General features: G+C 45.8%; 1 protein-coding gene across 1 annotated transcript in view; it reads right to left on the bottom strand.

Annotated features, from left to right (window-relative positions):
• Positions 1-19,032, bottom strand: part of SSH2 (slingshot protein phosphatase 2) — a 104,985-nt gene that overhangs the window by 36,171 nt on the left and 49,782 nt on the right. The window contains 1 exon segment of the mRNA XM_069791141.1: positions 709-812. Coding sequence (XP_069647242.1) covers positions 709-812 — 104 coding nt within the window.

Genomic DNA, 19,032 nt, shown 5'->3' with positions numbered 1-19,032 from the left:
TGCTGATTGTTTAATGGAAGGGAAAAACTCCACGCTATCTGATCCCTGTAAAACACCATCAGTGAATAAGCACCATATACACAATGAAAAACAACCTACCCTGAAATGTTTAACTTTCATTATTCAGACCGACTTTTCCAACAAAGAGTCAAAGCAAAAACACGTATCAAACTTCCAGCAGATAAAGGGGGTGGAATTATGACCAACTCTGTATTATTCACTCTGCTCACACATCTGAAAAGTCACACTGACTTTGCTCAGAGGTTTCTTTACCACCACAAGTCTCCTCCCTTTCTTCCATCATAACTGGTTACTTTCAGATCAGGAAGGGCAATTACTCATCCTGTATCATAACCTCAAGTTTCCCAGTGCAATGCAGGAAGGTTTTGATGGCAACCCTCCAGCACCTCTCATACAAAAATTAGAGGACGATACTGTGGGGGGTAGTTGTTCTCAGCTCTCCTTGACATCATGATTGCTGCCCTGATGTCACTCATTTGTTTGATTTTGCAGGATAAACAAGAGAGTACTGAAACCTTTTTTTCCATCAGCATTAAATATCACAGTCTTGAGACTGGCAGGTCTAGCTTTAATACACAGCTGGTGTAAACAGAAACGTGTGTCATCTGGTGAGAACAAACTCAAGAAAGGTGGACTCGGAAACAAGAGTGAGCAGACAAGCCTCAGCTGTCGGATGCAACATATTACCTGCATGCTTGTTACGCCTGTGACTGATCCTGGGAGTAGACGACCCATTTCCTCGTGGCAGGAAGAGCGCTGCACCTTTCACAGTGAGGAAGCTTTCGCTTATGCTGCAAGGGGAGAGACAAACCGTGAATAAGGAAAACTCTACTGCCTGTAAAAGCAGAAACACAATGGAACAAGAGAGGTTCAAGGCATTCAATGCATGTTCTGTTCTTTTGCAAGGAAGCGATTTAGACTGAATTATTTTGTTGGTAAAGAACTCTTCCCCCCCTCCGCCCCATATAAGCACTGCAAACATTCAAAGCATAACTGAGAACAACATGAACAGAGAAATATTGAAAAGCAGAACATATGACTGGTGCCACTCTGCCTGCAGAGGTGGAACCTGAGCAGGCAGAGGGGATTAACCTACGGCTATATTTTCAATTTGAAAGTCAAGATGAGAGATCCACATTTCTAAATGGCGATTAATACAGCAAGCCCACGCATCTCTATAATTATGGACTCTGTTAACCCTGTGCTTTGTGGTTCAGACACAGCTGATGCCCTGCAGAAACAAATGTATCCCTTCAGCAGTTAGCCCAAAGAAAATTAGTGTACATAACAGATTAAGAAATCGTATAACTACGGTCTATGAGTTGTATGATAATTAACTCTCAAAGACTTATAAATTACAAGCAAAACTGTAATGCTATTGAATTCAGACATCACTTACGGCCTTGATTTTGCCCTTCCTAAAGTCACAAGAGGAGAGAGGTTTCTGGAAAGGGACAATAAAGAGTTCTGAACTTCTGTGGAACAGCCCATACTTCCAAGAACATCTTCCAATAGTCTTCTTAAAGATGCTGTGGCTCATGGAAAAAGGGAGACACACTACAGATTTTGCAATTCAGCCATCCTGTTGCATAGTTAAGGGTTCCTGCTTTTCTCAGAGTTGATAAGATAGTCATACAGACTTTGAAGAAAGCCAGAAACAATTCTACAGTCAACAGGATGGTTGATGAATATGATAAGACAGGATGGGAGAGTCCCTGGCATTGTGCACCCCAGCAGCTCTGTGCCTTGAAAAAGACATTGGCTTGTTCTCTTCAACTGAATAAGAGACTAGGAACTTCTCAGTTCCTTTCTCTCCTTAAACAAATACCGAAACTAATTATTTATTCCCTTCCTTTAAGGGACAAGGACCGGGAAATAATAATAGAGTAAAAAGCCCCGCCATATATTTGAAGAAATTCCATGTTACAAAACGCAGGTGAACGCTAGAACTTGCCAAGTCACCACCCTTCACAGCTACTTCTGCTCCACCGAATAAGCAAAGGCTAACTGCTGCCTGCAGCCCCTACTCCAGGGACACGTTTCAGTGGCTACTCAAAGGCAGGCACACACCTAAGCACAACTGAAGACAACAGCATCACAGAGAAATCAAACGTGACCAAGAACCTGGACACAGCACGGCATGAGCCTGCGATCTTCTAGTTTCACAACCACTTTAGCAATAGGCTTTGCCGACTATGTTTTCATAGGTATAAGAATTATAAAAGCTTGTGTTAAAGTTGGACTTCCCCCCAACCTCAAGCACATTTCTGGGAACCTCTCCATTTTGCTGGTGGGGATATAAAAAAAAGCAAATTTTCTGAGCTCCAGCAAAGCAGATGCACACTCAGAAAGACCTTCTTTTTCAAGCCTGTAGCACATCCCAATGTTTAGACTGCACTGTCACAACATCAGCACTCCTCCTTACTGACAAAGTTCCTCCCAGGACTATTTTCTAAAATTAAACTGTATGTCAAACATGCATTAGATGTTTCAATAAAACCAGAATTTCAAAAATCACTCATCCCAAATTAAAAGGTATCAGAGATCTTTACCTATGCTAAACTTAAAACCAACCAAACAAAACTATTAAATTCATTGGGCACACTGAGCACAGATGTTGCCTCAGACCCTTCTCACAAAAAATTTTGACTGAGCCTTTCTGGCTTTTGGTGACAAATAGATCCTCTGAAAGCCCTCAAGCTACACACTTTCTTCAAGCCTGAACTACAGAAACACCGAGTTATCCTGAAGCCACTAACTTTAAATAAATAAATAAATAAAAAAGTATCTTTCTCCCTCAACATGTTTTGATTCAGCAGTGCCCTGATGTATTGAAGAAGTACACTTCTGCTTTCAGAGTAGCACCTACAATGGGAGTGGGGCAAGACAGCATGCCATGCTTTGCTGAGCCTCTTCAGGAGACAAGATAATAATACAGAAAAGAGTGAGAAGACATTCTCTTCTCCTCCTCCTCCTCCCTTTACAATCTCACCACAGAGGCAAATGAATGTTAAGCTGCACAGGAAGAGAAAGAATTCAGCAGCCACAGCCAGTTTTTACCAGCAAAGCCAACAACTAATATTAGCAATCCTTTAGCCTATGCCTGAGATTTCCCCAGAAGGTTGAATTAGCAGCTATTTTTAGTGGATAAAGCAGCAGGTAGCTAGAGGGCTGGGAGGTTAAAAATCTTCTCACTTCCATCACTTTCTCTTATCACCAGTGCTCTGCTGCCAGCCACCCACCTGGAAAGGAAACACCAGCAGAACTAAAGAGATTCCCATCAGGTACGTCTTTCCACCCTCTCTCCTAAGACCACGAAGAACCTTGTTTTGGGCCATTAACCACAAGCACTAAGTTTGACTTGGTAAGACTAGGGAAAGGGAATGTAATTCCCCATACGAAGGGTCGGACCAGCTGAAGAATGTGGCAAAGCGGATCATTCTTGTAGAACGGGGAGGTCAAGCAGGCAGGGCAGCACCTCCCGCGGGGCAGGAGGGAGTGCAGGAGATGGCCATCAGCACGGTTGGGGAAAGAGCAGACTGGTGGAGGCAAGAGCCTCATCCTTCTGCCAGTTACAGCTCTTGGCATCACCTGCCGTGAACTCCTAACACACCACACATCTGTATTCAGCACAGCAGCCTATCAAACAAACCCCATAATACACAAACACACCATCAAGCCCCCACTCTGAGATTCAAGCAGTAAAGAAAATCTTGGGAGAAAAGGCAAGAAGTTTATAGGAAAGTCCAAGCAGCTGTAATAATAACTACCAGTGAAGCTTAACACCGCTCTTTCGGGATGCACACAGGGACAAAAAAAAAAAAAGCTATCACTGCCCTGATGTCCCCTGTACCACGCACAGCTGGCTGATCCATTTGGGTCCATCCTGCCTGGATAGACCCAGCCATGATCCTTCCCCAAAGCATCGTATTTCAGGGCAAGATCACCTTTGGATACTGCCCGATATATAAGGAGAGAGGATTCCTCCTGTAGGATGCTAACGGCAGGCCCCACTCTGAGATGCTTCAGAAACACAAAAGGTAGAAACATGTGCGTGAAAAGAGCAATTAGAGGCTCAGAACAACTCTCATGATGTGGGACTGTGCTCACTGTAACAGCAGAGCCATGCTACCACCCACTACTGATTTTACCCTGCTGACAGCTCAATGGCTCCAAAGCATAACCTGGGCTTTGAAATACTTCGCAAAATCCAGTTTGCCAGAGCCTAGTGGAGCTTCAATGCTCTATGAAACAATCTCCTGGAAATGGACCTGGTATTAAAAGACACTAAATGTGGTTAAGGGAAAAGTTGAGTCCAGGAAAGCAGAAGACAGGGAGCCAACTTGGCAGAGGTAACAAATCTGAGTTGTATTTTATCAGCACACCAGGCTTGTCATCAGTACTCTGTACTACACAGTGGCTTTCTTCTGGAGAAGACTTATTTGGGACATATCTATGAAAGAGTTATTAAAGCTATAAGCAACCCTCAGCACTACAGCAGTGGAAAAAAAAAGCTTCAGTTCCACATTTAGCCCATTCACCTCTGAAGTGAAGTAGAAATTTTAAGGCCACCAGTGATGTGCTATTTGCAATTCATTGCTTACTGGGAAGAGAACCAACATAAGCGGAAGTCTTAAGCAACTTCTACAGAAATGACTACTTGTACCAATTCTTCCCCCAGGCAGAAAAGATTTTGTAGAAATTGTACAAGGCACATCACCAAAACTATTTAAACTCTTTTGCATAAAAAGCGGAGACACTCCCCTCAGAAGACCCAGTTTCTAAACAGCAGTAACAGCATGAAACAGAAGTGATTCCCGTGCTCCCTGACTTGCTGCCCAGCGACTGAGCTCCTCATGCACGAGGAAGACACTGCACAGTTCATACCAAATTCTCATTAAGCTACAAAATTGTGGAACCACATAAAACTTACAGATGGCAAACAAATAGTGAATGCCTTCCCAACTGTTACCCTGCACAGCTCCGTTCATAAACTGGAAGCACAAACGCCAAATAAACTGGTTTCGAGACACAAAAGAGAAAACGTTACTGGTTTATGGACTATGCCAAAGCAATGCGATAACATGAATCATCTGATGCTTTGCCACCACTCCCCCGTATGATGCCTTCCACCTAAGGGGCTGCTCGGCTGGGGAGTTGCTTGTCCAGAGTGTTGCACCACCTGCCAGGAGATAAGTGAATCTGCACCACCCACCAGTTTTCAATGAAAAATTCTCAGTCCTCAAGGTAAAACGCTCAGAAAGGAACCCTGCAGTCTTCTTTAGAAACTATTTCATAAAGAAAGGAGAGAAAACCTTTTTAGAAGTACAGCAAGGAAAGCAAAGAGGCACCTGAACAGCTTCTGGCAATGTTTTATCCTAATGAACACTTAATTAAGTTATTGCGAGCCTGAGGATGACTTTCCAGTCAGCTCTACTTACTCATCAGAGCAGCTCCTTTACAGCAGGCTCTGTCCTGTCCAGCCCAGCCCTTAACCGGGCACTTGCCAAGTAGCACAACCAACAGAGCTGGCACCGTCCCCTGAAAGGTTCAGCAAGAGAAGTCCTCCCACCCCGTCCCCCTGCACAACGCAGAGGAACGGGTCAGTGTGGCGAGGAACAAATCTCCTCATGCTGTCACCTCTTCACCAGCCGTGCCCACAACCACACACAGGCAGCAACACAGCCACTGCAGGGAGTTGCATCTTCCTGTCCCATTCCCCCTGGTCCTTAGAAGAAAGGGGGAGATTAAAAAGCAATGGGTTAGGGGAAACGAAGATTTCAAGGTACTTGACATTTGGAAAAAAGTCCGCTACCTGTGGACTGGTTACAGAAATACAAACATAATTTCTCTGTCAGCCTCACGTATTTATTAACCAGAACCCTGCAGAAAAGCGCTCTGAAGCAGCATCCTAACAGAGTTAGCAAGCTACAGCTCAGCACCAGGAGGTTGCGCTGGGATTTCAACGGCAAGCCCAGCTCCAGGTGTAGCTCCCCATGACAAGAGCATTGTGCAGTAACCACAGGGGCTTCCGACTCCTGAGCAAAAGGAGTTTTTCCTAAAGGGCATGTCTTGGGACACAACCACCACCCAGCACAAGCTTTGCAAACGCAAGAAGCTGCCTGCCAGAACTGTACACCACCAGGAAGGGCTTCAAGTTTCCAACCCATCTGCAGGACATACCCTTCCCCTCTAGCGGCCAGTGAGACCAAAGGCAAATAAAAGAAAAGCACAAACACTGACTGAAAGGCAGCAGGGAAGTCTGACAGTAAGGAAAGACACAAGTTAACCCTGGAGTTGATTAACTGGGAGCATTCAGCAGCCCAGGCCCTGAAAATGGGAAGCGTTAATGCAGACATCTGTACTAAAGCACTGGGGATTTCAGCTGGGAGTCCACTCTACCAAACGCTTCTCGCGTGCGCAGTGAAAGGCAGCCCCCGTCTGAAGAGCCAGCAGCTAAACAGGCGTAGGACAGCGAACAGATGTACTGCAGAAGGGTGTCTACCAGGAAGTGAAAGAAAAACATCTTGGTTTTAAGCCAGGTCGCTCCGTGAAGAGCCCCCCGACATTTTGCTCAAAACACGAGCAGCTGGAGCGTGCTGCAGGGGGGGGAGTGCGCATCTCTGCACTGCACATCTTATCTGCTGCCAGCTCAGCTCTATCATCCTCCTTTAATCCATAGGCTGCAAAACATAAAACCAAGAAAAAGACCAAAATTCACACACTGGCAGGAGCGGCGTAGCAGGCGTCAATGCTTAGCTCATTCCTGAGGCCGTGGAGCCAGGCGTGGAGGGAGGGCAGCCGGGGACATGTGAGCAAGCTCTTGTAGCACGCCAGGACTCACCCTGCAAGAGCAGCAATTCCAACTGCAGCTTGCTGCGTCTGGTGTGGAAAAAGTTACAGGAGGGCAGGCCAAGCAGCCTGCTGTTTTTCTCAGCACCTCAAGCCACTTCCCTCCCGCTTCCCGCTTCCCCTTCCCAAACTGGCTGTTTCCCTTCCTCTTGCAGGCAGACCTGGGGCACAGCATCACACCTGCACTGGGATCTGCTCTCACCGCCAGCCTCCCACTCACTTTACCTGGCCACAAGAAAATTCCTGGTTAATAAAGCATCCATCCCCCAGCCAAGGGTGCAATGATGGCTGGGTACGCAGCTGTATGTGCAGCCTAGCAGCCAAGGGCATTTCTCCATCAAACCACTGGATGAGAACTTCACACACTTTCAGCATCCCTCCCTGAAGAAGTGCCTAACTCTTTCACCTTCACTGTAGTTTGTTTTTCAATAAACACCCCTATTTCCCTTGCCTACTTTTTATAGCCTCTGGTTTATTAACTGCCAACAGTATTAATGAATTATATAGAGGAGAGCAATGTTTGGCTTCCAGTTTAAGCCTTTGCTCCTAGGCAAGTGATGAAGGCACCTGGTTCTCTTCGCACAGAGGCCAGATCTCAGGGCTGTGTAAAGCAAAGTACTACCAGTCACTGATAAAAAAACAAACCCAAAACACAGTAAACAAAAAGCCACCACAACAAGAGGGGAATGGAAAAGACAAGGATAACTCAGGATTGCTCTACACTGACATTTGTATTAACAGGGTCAGCTGGCAGCACACACAGACAAGTCTAGGCTTCTCTGATATCCAAAATAGAAACAAACCCAGTGCAGAGCAAAACAAGGGCCATGACTTACCGAAAAGGGCTCTGTAACACTGTCAACAGAGGTGACAACATTGAGGGCAGGGAGAGAAAGGGGAAGCGGTTCTCCAACAAAGGCCGACTCTCACCACTCAGCACTTTTGCAACTTAAGAAACAGCACAAGGAGAAAAACAAACAAAGCGTGGGAACCCACTCCATCTCAGATGTTTGACGCAAACTGCATTTTTAGCAACATCTGCGTTTGTGTCTTTTTTTTTTTTTTTAAAGGAACTGTCTACAGGCATTTCCTCTGCTCCAAGGTGGGACTCCCTGGATAGATAATTTAGCTGCAGTGACACAGACAGGCATAATCACAGAAAGATCTGCAATGCCAATGGTAACTCGATTGTACTAACTTACCTATTGATCCCTTCTCACCATAGCCAAGTCATCTTTTCCCTTGCTTTGGTCTCCCATATGGACATTTGCTGAAGCTCAGCTAAGACAAGAAAAACTTACAGTTTGCTAGAAGATACCCAAAAGTGAGGATGATGGGTGTGAATCTGAACTCTAAACGCACTGCAACTCTAAAGGCATTCCTTTTACTTGCTCCAAGTGAGGAGAGAATTTATGGTAAATTCAGAGAGGGTACAACTTGCAAAAGGGAGCACTGATGAGCATGGTTGTGTCCGCCAGTGAAGAGCAACTTCTTCAGATGCGCCAAACAACCACACTCACAGTTTCAGAGATGGGTTCTAACCAGCCTCAGGTCATCCAACAAGGCTGTAGGGAATGCTGACATCCACTCAATACCCCACTAACAGTCTACAAGTCAAGCCCACTACTGGAAAAAACCCATCACACACACATGCCATCAGTGCTCCTCTGCCACCAGGATCATTTGAATTGAGCTCCAGAAACCATTTTGCAAACTTCAGAGTCAAAGCAGCTTGGGCAGCCTGGGTACACTGGTGAGAGCAGTGGCATCCTTTGGAGACAGCACAGAAGACGACAGCTCTGGCCTGAGAAACTCATCCCTGCCAAAGATGCCTTGCTTCCAGCTAGGGGAGCAATGACAGCTGCTGTTTGCAGCCAAAGTTTTCAGCCCACGCAGCTGCAACGGGTCTGCACTGAGCCGAAGACAACCACAACCACCTGCAGCATTCCTCTGCCTCCTGGTGCCCTGAGCCTCGCTCTGCAGTGGTGAGCTGACCTTTGGACTCCTATCAAATGTATTCCCTTGCAGGCAGGGCTGGGATTCATTTGTTGCGGGAAAGCAGGCTGGGTTTTGTTTTAAGCTGGACTGCAGAGGAAGACATTTTATAATGTCTGATAGGAGTCAAAGTCCACATGGGGTTCCTGTTCCCCTCACGTACCCCTAGCCTACGAACGAACCAGCTCAACAACGTCCAAACTCCGAAATCAAAGGCAACGCGGGCAGACCTCTTGCACAGGCATCGGCTGCCTCCTCACCAGCCCGCCCGGCAGAGCGAACGCTGCGAGCTCAGCGCTGCCTTCCCACCCATCCGTGCGCCCATGCCTGCTGCCGGCAGCTCCATATTACGTTTCACAGGGCTGCTGCTCGACGCGTGCTCGTACAGTAACACGCACACGCAACTCTCCCTGTGTCACCTCGCTGCCGAGCCCGTCTGCATCGCCTCCTGCCAGCGCTCGGCAGCCTCAGCGTGGCGGCCGAGAAAGCGAGCAAACATCCTCGCGCCGAGGCTGGGCAGCTCGTGGGCGAGCGAGACGCGCCGAGTCGCAGAGCTGCTGCTGCCACCGAAACGCAGCACGGGCTGGGACACCCTGCTGCAGCACAGATCATCAGGTAATAATTTATTTCAAGGAATACGAACTTGGGCGCAGACTGTATGATTCACCACGGCAATGAAGAAGGACAGAGTTATGCAAGGATGGATGCAAGCTATCACACACTGAAACGTAGTCTTTTTCCACGCAGCACAAACAGCAAAAAACTTTACTCTCTCTACCTTCCTATACAACACTAAGGGAGTCCCAGCAAGCCACGTGTTGGGTGGCCCATGGTCAGCCTCCAAGGTGGCTTCAGAGAATCCACCCAGAGAGAATGAAAAATATTCCAAAAAGCAACAGCAAAACAAGTCGTGCAAACAAAGCTCTGACGTGCTCTGGAATTCGAGACTGAAGATATGCACAAAATCATTTTTTTCTACAGTCCAAGCATGGCAGTTCACGTACTAGAAAGGGGGTGACTAACACAATTAGGATGCTTATTAAGAAGTTGGGGCACTTGGTGTTTACAGAAGAAATTTGATTCTATGCACTTTTTTAAGCAAGAGACCCAAACCGGAACCGAGACCATGAAAGGAATTTGTTTTACTTGATAGTCCCCAAAGGCTTCCAGGTCTCCAAGTCAAGACATTCCCAGATTAAAGCCCTACACAACATTCTTCTTGCGCTATATACTGTTTAAACATCCATGGACTTCAGTGCATACCATCGGGCTCATGGAGCAGGACAGTTATACCCAAGAGAGCACTCTGCACTGTTTTACCACCATGTGCCGCACTCCTACCAGCTCAGTCTGTCCAAAATGAGCCAGCTGCTGTGGTATGAACAAAATGCTTTCACAAATATATTCTTAAAAACACTTCAATCAACATGAGAAAACTTCATAAGGAGAACCTATTGCATCGAGGCTCAGAGAAAAAAAAGAAAAGCTTTTTGATCAGTTATCTCCAGAAAGAACACCCCTCTGATTGACATATACTTATCTTTTTTCCTCTGAGAATTAACAGTCCATGTTGACCATCTTTAAACCACGCAATAATCTCCTCTGCCACCAGAGTTCGAAAGCATTGCCATCATACACAGCACATTTCTTTTTAAACCTTAAACAAGAGCTGACACATCCTTGAGCAGTTGGTTAACAACCAACAAGCCTGAAAGGTCTCTCCCCACTGCGTTTAAATTAATTATAAAATATCCTGTCCTAAACGTATGTTTACTCCGATCTCCCTGCACGTGCATGATTCATCGCTGTCACAGACCTGACCATGTTTGGCCTGACTGGCAGCGCCCTGCAAGAAGGACCCCATGGCTTTAAATACGACTGTAACACAAGTCACAAGAGACACGCTAAGGTCAACATACTGTCCCTCCCCGCAGCAGCCAAGTCCAGGGGCACCTATATTTAGACAAAGTATGTGCGGCACTTTAAAGATGGAAGGAGACCACCGACTTGCCTGAATCACCGCCAGCGCTGGCCGTCTCCCCGAGACGGGGACAGTCTGACCAGGAGCTGGCACCCGCTCAAATTAGGGTACCCTGCGCACCCAACACAGCCCACACCCTCCCCAGCGGCCACGGCTCCCCCAGGCACAAGCCCAGCCTCAGATTTGGAAAGGGCAAAGCAGCCACAGCCCCGGTGCGGACAGGTCGAGGAGGACATTGCTCCATCGCTTCTTCCGCTGGTTTTGGTGGAGGTGGCCAGCAGTGAGCGTGGCTGCGGTCGGCCGGGGAGCAGAGGTCCTGCCGCCTTGTGAAGCGGCACCGTGCCAGGACTCAGCTCTGCAACCGCCCTGGCGCCCGGAGCAGGGCATGGGATGGAGGAATTACGCTGGGGAAGCAGCCTGGCTCTGATCGCAGCCTCCTTGCCTGCCCTCAGTAAATACATTAATGGACCCCTGTAAATAGAGCACCAAAACAAGGACCACTCTGTCTCCACACAAAGAAATCAATGCTGAATAATAAGCCTTTTCCTCTGTGCTAAAAAGAAGCAGATGCTTGTTTACCAAAAGCATCAAAAATCATCAAGAGGCTGCTGGATTTGACTCGTAAAAAATAGAAGGAAGTTATTTGTTCAGTATTCTAACTTCTGCAGCACTCAGCACTTTCAATTTTCTCTCATTCTTACTGCATCCTCCCCATGCACGAGGGCTATTTGATCCCTAAATGACAGTTTCCAGCAGGAACAGTAAAATCCGTTTAGGACTGACTGTCCCTTTAGATTAGCAAAAAAGGACAGTCAGCGGTAACCAGCAACGCGAGATGGTTTGTGAACTGTTTCAGAGAGAACAGCCACGTGCCAGATTTCTTTCAATAGGTTTTGATTTGAAATTGGAAGTCACAGGGAGCTTTACCTGTTGTACTGATATGGCCCATAACCAGGCTATCGATCTGCTCACCCTTGCAAATACGCCAGTGACTTCGAATAGCAAAGCCACAATTAAGGGAATACAAACTTTAATGTGGCTGTAAATGATAACTTCAAATTTTAATCAGTTAGTAGTGAGAAAACATCAAAGACAAAGAAACATTTTATAGTTGGAATAGTTTCATGGATTCTGTGTCTTTTCTTCAATCCAAGGCAACACTTAGAAGGACAGTCCTTAGCATAAGCAAGGTTAATACGAACTTCAGATTTAATTTAAAGTTGCAAACCAAAGAAGAAACACAGCATCACTTTGGGTTAATTGACCCAACGCTGCGGGGAATGGGGTAACTCAGCCTTTAAAGACAGCCTGCTCCCCAGCAGATGGGTGAGACGCTGCCTTGTCCGCTGGTGCTCGGTGCACGCAGCCCTCCCCTGTACAGCACACCTACCCCGGCAGAAGCCAAGAAAAGCATTCCAATGTTTTGCTGGTGTAAGTGACAATCAGTCTCCAGAGCCATCAGGAAAAGCTCTCCAAATCAGATCATGAGATATAATTATGATGCATTTCAAAATGCAGACTCAGCATCACTTTCCAATCCAACTCTTCCCCCCGCGGATGTAGCAAGTTCTTCCTGGAGACAACATCCCTTGTGACTCTGCTTTTTCTTTTGGCGCTCTGAATAGGGATCAGCTTACCAGGAGTCCTTTATTCCTGAAATAATTTCCATTAATCACTCACCATATACCACTTTAAACAGAAGCTGACAGACTGTAGGATGTCTAACACCACCGCAGCATCTCCCAACTTAAAGGCTGAAATGAAGGGCAGCCCAAGAGGCAAAAGGAACCAAGAGATTTTGAAGTAGCAGACAAGTGAACTTCTTCAAACTGTTCCTAAGAATTGCAATGTTTTTATACAGGTATTTTAAATAAAAGCGGGGAAGCAGTACCACTCGAACCATCCACTCTTCATGATACCTGCTCACAAAAAAAGTAAATAAAAGGAGACAAAGCAATGTGCATAATTTTGAAGCATCACCCTGCAGTTTTGCATTTGTAATTCCTCAGTACAGGTGCAAATTAACCTACTCTTTTAGCACCTTAATGTCACTTTCAGATAAAGGAGATGTCAGCGCTTAACTTCAAAATGCATTTTAAGGATTCTCTAACTCAACGTAAAAACCCTGCAAAGTTTTGCTGGCTAAGACTCAGACTGGAAACACATTAAATAAAGTTTTAATTTACAAGAGCTTGAATTCCAAAGAGTAGGGATTCCAGATGTGTTTATCCCTGCAAAAGTCGGGTGCTAAATTTCACCAGAATTAGCACTTTAGGAAGTTTGGCAGCCAAATCCAAATCTAGTGGTTAACTCAGGTCTTCGTATTTCCTAAAAGCATGCAAACCCCTTTAAAAACCACACATTAAAGCAGAAAGACCAAAAGAATACTAAACGCTGCCGAGTATCACAGACCCAGAGAAGTCTCTAACAAGAACAGAGTGTACTTTAGGAAAAAGGCTCTTAAACAGCTTTTAAAAAGGCTCTAGAACAGATATTTGCTTTATTTCAAGCTAGAGAACCTCTCGTAAAACATTTCATGACGTACTCGAAAGAACAAAGGACAAAAAAGTAACATTACGACTGTGTCAAGGTTTTGCTCTGGTGACTGCGCTGGGAAAGTTGGTGATGTCCTGCCCCATCTCCTTTATGTCCTGCCGAGCAGACGCTGCTCTCCAAAACACAGGCTCCTGGGCTTGCTTACCCACCCTGGCATTTAGAGGGACCTGCTCTCCAAAACACAGGCTCCTGGGCTTGCTTACCCACCCTGGCATTTAGAGGGACCTGCTCTCCAAAACACAGGCTCCTGGGCTTGCTTACCCACCCTGGCATTTAGAGGGACCTGCTCTCCAAAACACAGGCTCCTGGGCTTGCTTACCCACCCTGGCATTTAGAGGGATGGCTTAGCAATATGGCCCTGCTCCCATGCACAGGCTGAACGTATTATCACGTAATTCTCAAATGTATGTTTATTCTTCACTTGTCAGCCCTGCTTGTTAATGAGGTACATGCATATTCCTCCATCTGCTTTCTTACAACTTTCTCATCGTGGCAAACCAACAGGAGGGCTAGAGTGGTGCTGACAAATTATTTGTTTTTATTTAGACTAACTGGCTTTCAGTCTCTGCAACACAGAGGAATGCAGCTGTTCCACTTTGCGTTTGTTTTTTGATTTCTCCATCTCTTTTTCAAAGCAAACAAAGGAAAAAAAAGCAAACAACCCTAACAATAACAACAACAAAAAAGTCAGTGACCAACTCTTCACACACCACAACACAATGAGCCTTAAAAGAAAGAAAACAAACCAATTTGGGGCTCATTTTAATTCAGCATCAAGTCGCAGAAAGCAAGCAGAAGACTAACAGATTAAGTTTTAGAGGAAAAAGGTAAGACTGATGATAGCTTTTCCCATCTGTACCTTTGTGCAAATGAGGCTCCCCCTTAAATTATGACCTGGCGAACAAAGCACAGCGACGGAGGAAATACAGCACAGTTCATTATACACGGTAACACTGGTGTACAGACAATTAAGTCTAAGCTCAGCTCAGCTCAACAGTCCTCTGCAGGGGCAGGGGTCCCAACCCACCTGAGGTACTTCGAGACAGCACTGGACCAAGAGATGAACTTCCTCCGACTAATCTCTGTGCCTCCACAAGAGCCATACTGCAAAATTCAGAGGTAACAAATCTGCACTTCTCCAGTGAAAAGCTGGAAGTTTAACAGAGTGTGAACCAAACCCAGAACTGTGCAGTTACTGAGGAGATCACAGGCAGGAGAAAGCCCAGGCTGGTGGGACAATATGGACCTCATTAAGCCATTGTGAGAAGCGTGTGAACAAACTAAGGACTTCACTACTAAGTGACAAAGATCATTTGTTTAAAAGAAAGGACTAAATCATTTATGGTTCAGCAGTCTGTGGATTTAGCCTACTTGTAACAAAGGTGTTTTGAGAAAAAGCGTACTTCTTAAATGGCTTATTACAAATAAACCCAGAGACCCCAAAGGGCTGAATACAATGTTGATGAGGGCCAGATAAGTACTGGATAAACAGGAAAATGCACTGAACGAGGAGCTTGTGGCCTTAATATACCTAGAAATGCCCAAATTTGAAAAGCTGCCAATGCCAAGAAGTGCCGACCCTACATGGAGATCTCACAGGCTGGATTCCTGTATTACCCCCAGCCTTTGTGAACGCTGGGGCACGCCTTAATTTTATCATTCACCTCTGCAGGTTTTTCCTTTTCCCCAGCCTCCCTCATCTGCAGGCTGATGTCCTGTGCTGGTTTTGGCTGGGATAGAGTTAATATTCTTCATAGTAGCTAGTATGGGGCTATGTTTTGGATTTGTGCTGAAAACACAGTGTTGATAATACAGAGATGTTTTCGTTATTGCTGAGCAGTGCTTACACAGAGCCAAGGCCCTTTCTGCTTCTCACCCCATCCCACCAGCGAGCAGGCTGGGGGGGGGGGGGGCACAACAACTTGGGGGGGGGACACAGCTGGGACAGCTGACCCCAACTGCCCAAAGGGATATTCCAGACCATAGGATGTCATGACTAGCATATAAAGTGGGGGGAAGAAGAAGGAAGGGGGTACGGACGTTCAGAGTGACACATGATGGAGCCCTGCCTTGCTGGAGATGGCTGAACACCTGCCTGCCGATGGGAAGTGGTGAATGAATTCCTTGTTTTGCTTTGCTTGTGTGTGCGGCTTTTGCTTTACCTGTTAAACCGTCTTTATCTCAGCCCATGAGTTTTCTGACTTTTACCCTTCTGATTCTCTCCCCCATCCCACTGTGAGCGGCTGCATGGGGCTCAGTTTCTGGCTGGGGTTAAACCACGACATGTCCTTAAACCAGAAGGCTTCTCTCTGTCACAAAACATTTGGTTAATCCTACCCAACACAGCCATATGTGGCTGCAGAACAACTACTGCCAGTCTCCAGTTACTTCCCAAGCTGCTGAATTCAAGGCCCAGGCACATACGCAAAGCAAAGGGGTGTCTTCTGAACGCTTCAGCAAAAGCACAAGCATTCAGAATTAACGACAGGAGTGAATTTTACTCCATGTGTTTGTGGAAATAAGAGTCTTCAGGCAGCTGCTACAAAACACCACAGCTGGAAACTCAAGTTGCAGATTTGCTCTGTACACATTACATCCATTACACTGGAGAAAAAATATTTGCTGAACGAGTTTTAAGCCCATATGGGCTGATAATTTAAATGCTGTTTGTCAGACTGATGCAGAGGAGACAGCAACTCTGCAGAGCCTATTGCAGAACGGGATGCAGAATTTTAAACTTTCTGTGATCCCACAAATACTAGTTAGAAGCAACATTTCAAGACTGTTAGGCTGAAGTTGTTTAAAAAACAATGAAGTAATATTTTAACCAGAGGCTCCATGATAAAGGTAGAAGGAAGTAGAGTCCTGCAAAAAAATCCCAGCCAGCCTATTCACTGGCCCCAAAAGGTCCTTTTCTCTTGATAATCTCACTTGGGTCCTTCTGCTTTGTAGTCTTTAGAAAAATCCCAAGCATTTCCAGAGGCAGGAACATCTGCAGAAGTTTCAAGAAAACACAGAATCTCAGAAGCAACTCCACCATTCACAGCCTTTTAAAATGTGAACTTGGCAGCCCAGCAGCATGGGCTTCCTAACTAAAACATATTGCTTAAAAATGGGTGGTGGTGTGGGGGGTTTGTCCTTGAAACACTAGTTTGCTGTTTGAGTTTTGATTTTATGTCCGATAACCATCTCTGTCTCTCTTCCAACCCCCTACCAGGAAGGATCGGTGAGACAAATACCCACAGCTTCCAGGGGAATAAAAGGAAAAGCCAAACAGGAAAAGTAGTTATGAACAATACAGCCCTGGCTTAGTTAATGATCAACTTTGGAGCACACAGCATATTACTTTTACCCAACTACCACAACTTACTTGCATAGCTTTTAATAATCAGTGGGTAGCGAGAGGCCTTTTACACATTGCATTTGTGTTATCACAATCAGCAAAGAAATAAAAAAAAAAGATGAGAAATCCCCGACTCTGCTCTGTCAACAGGAAGCCCATCCACCGTGCTGGGTGAGCTCAGCTGTGCGGAGGGGTGGGCAGGAAGGGTAAGGGGTCAGGTTCCCCCGCCGGCACATTCACATCGCGTCCTTGGTGGAGTACGAGGCCGTCTTCTGCGGTCATACAAACCCCGAGCGCATAATACACACTTAGATGGAAAACAGAACTGCAATAGTCCGTACTGATCCTACCAGCCCCTACGAGAGATGAAGAACTAATCAACTTGTTTCTGCATTTCAAGCACCTCCAAGCAGAGCGACCCTCAGCTCATAAAGCAACTTCAACTAGAGCTGAAAGTGGTAACTGGAATCACTCTGCTGATCTCCCACTCTTTTGAGCAGCTGTTTCCAAGCATCTCCTCGTCAACTCTTAAATATCATCGACTCTCTCAGCACAATGGTAAAATACTCACAAAGCTACAGCACTTACAATGGCACAGAGGCAATTAAAGATTTCCAATAACACGCTGCTTGAAGGACTGCATTCTAATTGCTGAATGGTCAAGGTTTTTGGCAGCAATAACACTGTGAGCAGATAAAAAGGTTGTAACGTTTCCCATACAATAAATAAATAAATAAGCAGCTCTCCAAACAATGGCAACAGCAGCCACGCACCTACCTAAGCTCCTGACTTGCAACTTGGCATAATTTAAAATTAGATGGTCATGAAATTTCCTAGCATAAAGGCCGTGGCCGCATGACAAAGGTAAATGAATGGGGTGGGGGAGGACAAGGGCCAAGGCAAACTAGGCACAAAGACAGGTTGCAGCGAGGAGGCGGCAATACAATGAGACTGAATTACCCGGTGTTGTAATTTAGCGTACAGTTTGTAATTACCTGTACAGCCTGTAACTTCCTCTTATATTGTGAAGTGTTGTTTCTTCACACTACACAGAAGAATTGTTGTCACTTACAAGAAAACTGATTATGTGAGAGAGCAATAGGCTGCTAAGCCAAGTCTGCAAGAACATTTTGTGGCTATCTTTAACCTTTCACTGAAAATACTTCTGTTTAACTTGTGGGTTCTACTTTTTTTTTTTTTTTTAAAGCTCCAAGATATACCCACAACACTGTGAAGAAACTCTCTATTCTAGCTCTTTCCTGCCCCCCCCCCCCAAGGTTTAAAATACTTATAAAAACTATCAGTTAACATCTTATAATAGAAAACAGACTGGTATGAAGCAAGTACGAGAACCATGGAAAGTAGCAAGCGTATTCATGTTTTTAGATCCATCTGGCTCCCAAAGTGTTGGAGGATGAAGTAGTAAACAGTATCGGAGTGCTTTAACACGTGCTCGGTGTGAGCCCAGGGAAGGCTCTCACTGCTGCTTTGCAGAAAGGAAGCTGAGGCAGAGACAAAAGTATTTGACCACACAGAAAAATGCACAAAAATGCCAGGGGGATGCGGCCACCAAGGCTAGGCAGTTAATTCTCAGGTTCCATCCGCATCTTCAGGCCCCCTCCCTTGCTGAACACCAGCCCGGTGGGACTCGGCCACTGTCGCGCAGGAAGGATGTGGCGCAGCAGGGAGCAAGAGCTGGGTCTCCCCAAATCCCAAGCGGGCGCCCTGATCCCTGGATAATCCCGCTTTGCTACCGAGATAAAGAGGAAAACTGAGCGGCAGAGGAATCTGGCATTATCACAGGGACACGGAAAAAACACTTCAGGGGCACCAACAATGAACGAGATACCTAAAACTTGGCCAAAGGCAGAGGAAGTGACTGCAGGCAGGAAGAACTGACCTATGGCAATTTCTCCAGGTTTCTTCTGTTACCAAAAATTCTTTGGTATTTGCAGGCTGTCTGAAGTTTTGCTTTTTTCTTTCTATCTTTCCATCAGCTGCCTTAAAGTTTTAGTAGACCAAAGTGAATTTGGAATCCTACACACAAATAAACTAGTAAATCAGCAGAATTCCCACTAGGTTCAATGAGAGTAGCAAGACTTTCTGGAATGAGTTACAACTATAAATTCTGAGCATTTTGATAAACACAAGTCTCTCGGACATTATTTGAATCCTTGTGAACCTGAAATGAATTAAACCCTGACCAGCTGACTACATTACTGACTAAAAGCGTCAACACAAGAGTAATTTCTGCTGATCTCTGAAAGTCAGAGCTGATTAGCCA

Source organism: Haliaeetus albicilla, chromosome 9 (assembly GCF_947461875.1).
Source record: "Haliaeetus albicilla chromosome 9, bHalAlb1.1, whole genome shotgun sequence".
Classification (NCBI taxonomy): domain Eukaryota; kingdom Metazoa; phylum Chordata; class Aves; order Accipitriformes; family Accipitridae; genus Haliaeetus; species Haliaeetus albicilla.
The sequence above is the reverse complement of the archived record's forward strand: the minus strand, read 5'-3'. Positions and strand labels throughout refer to the sequence as shown.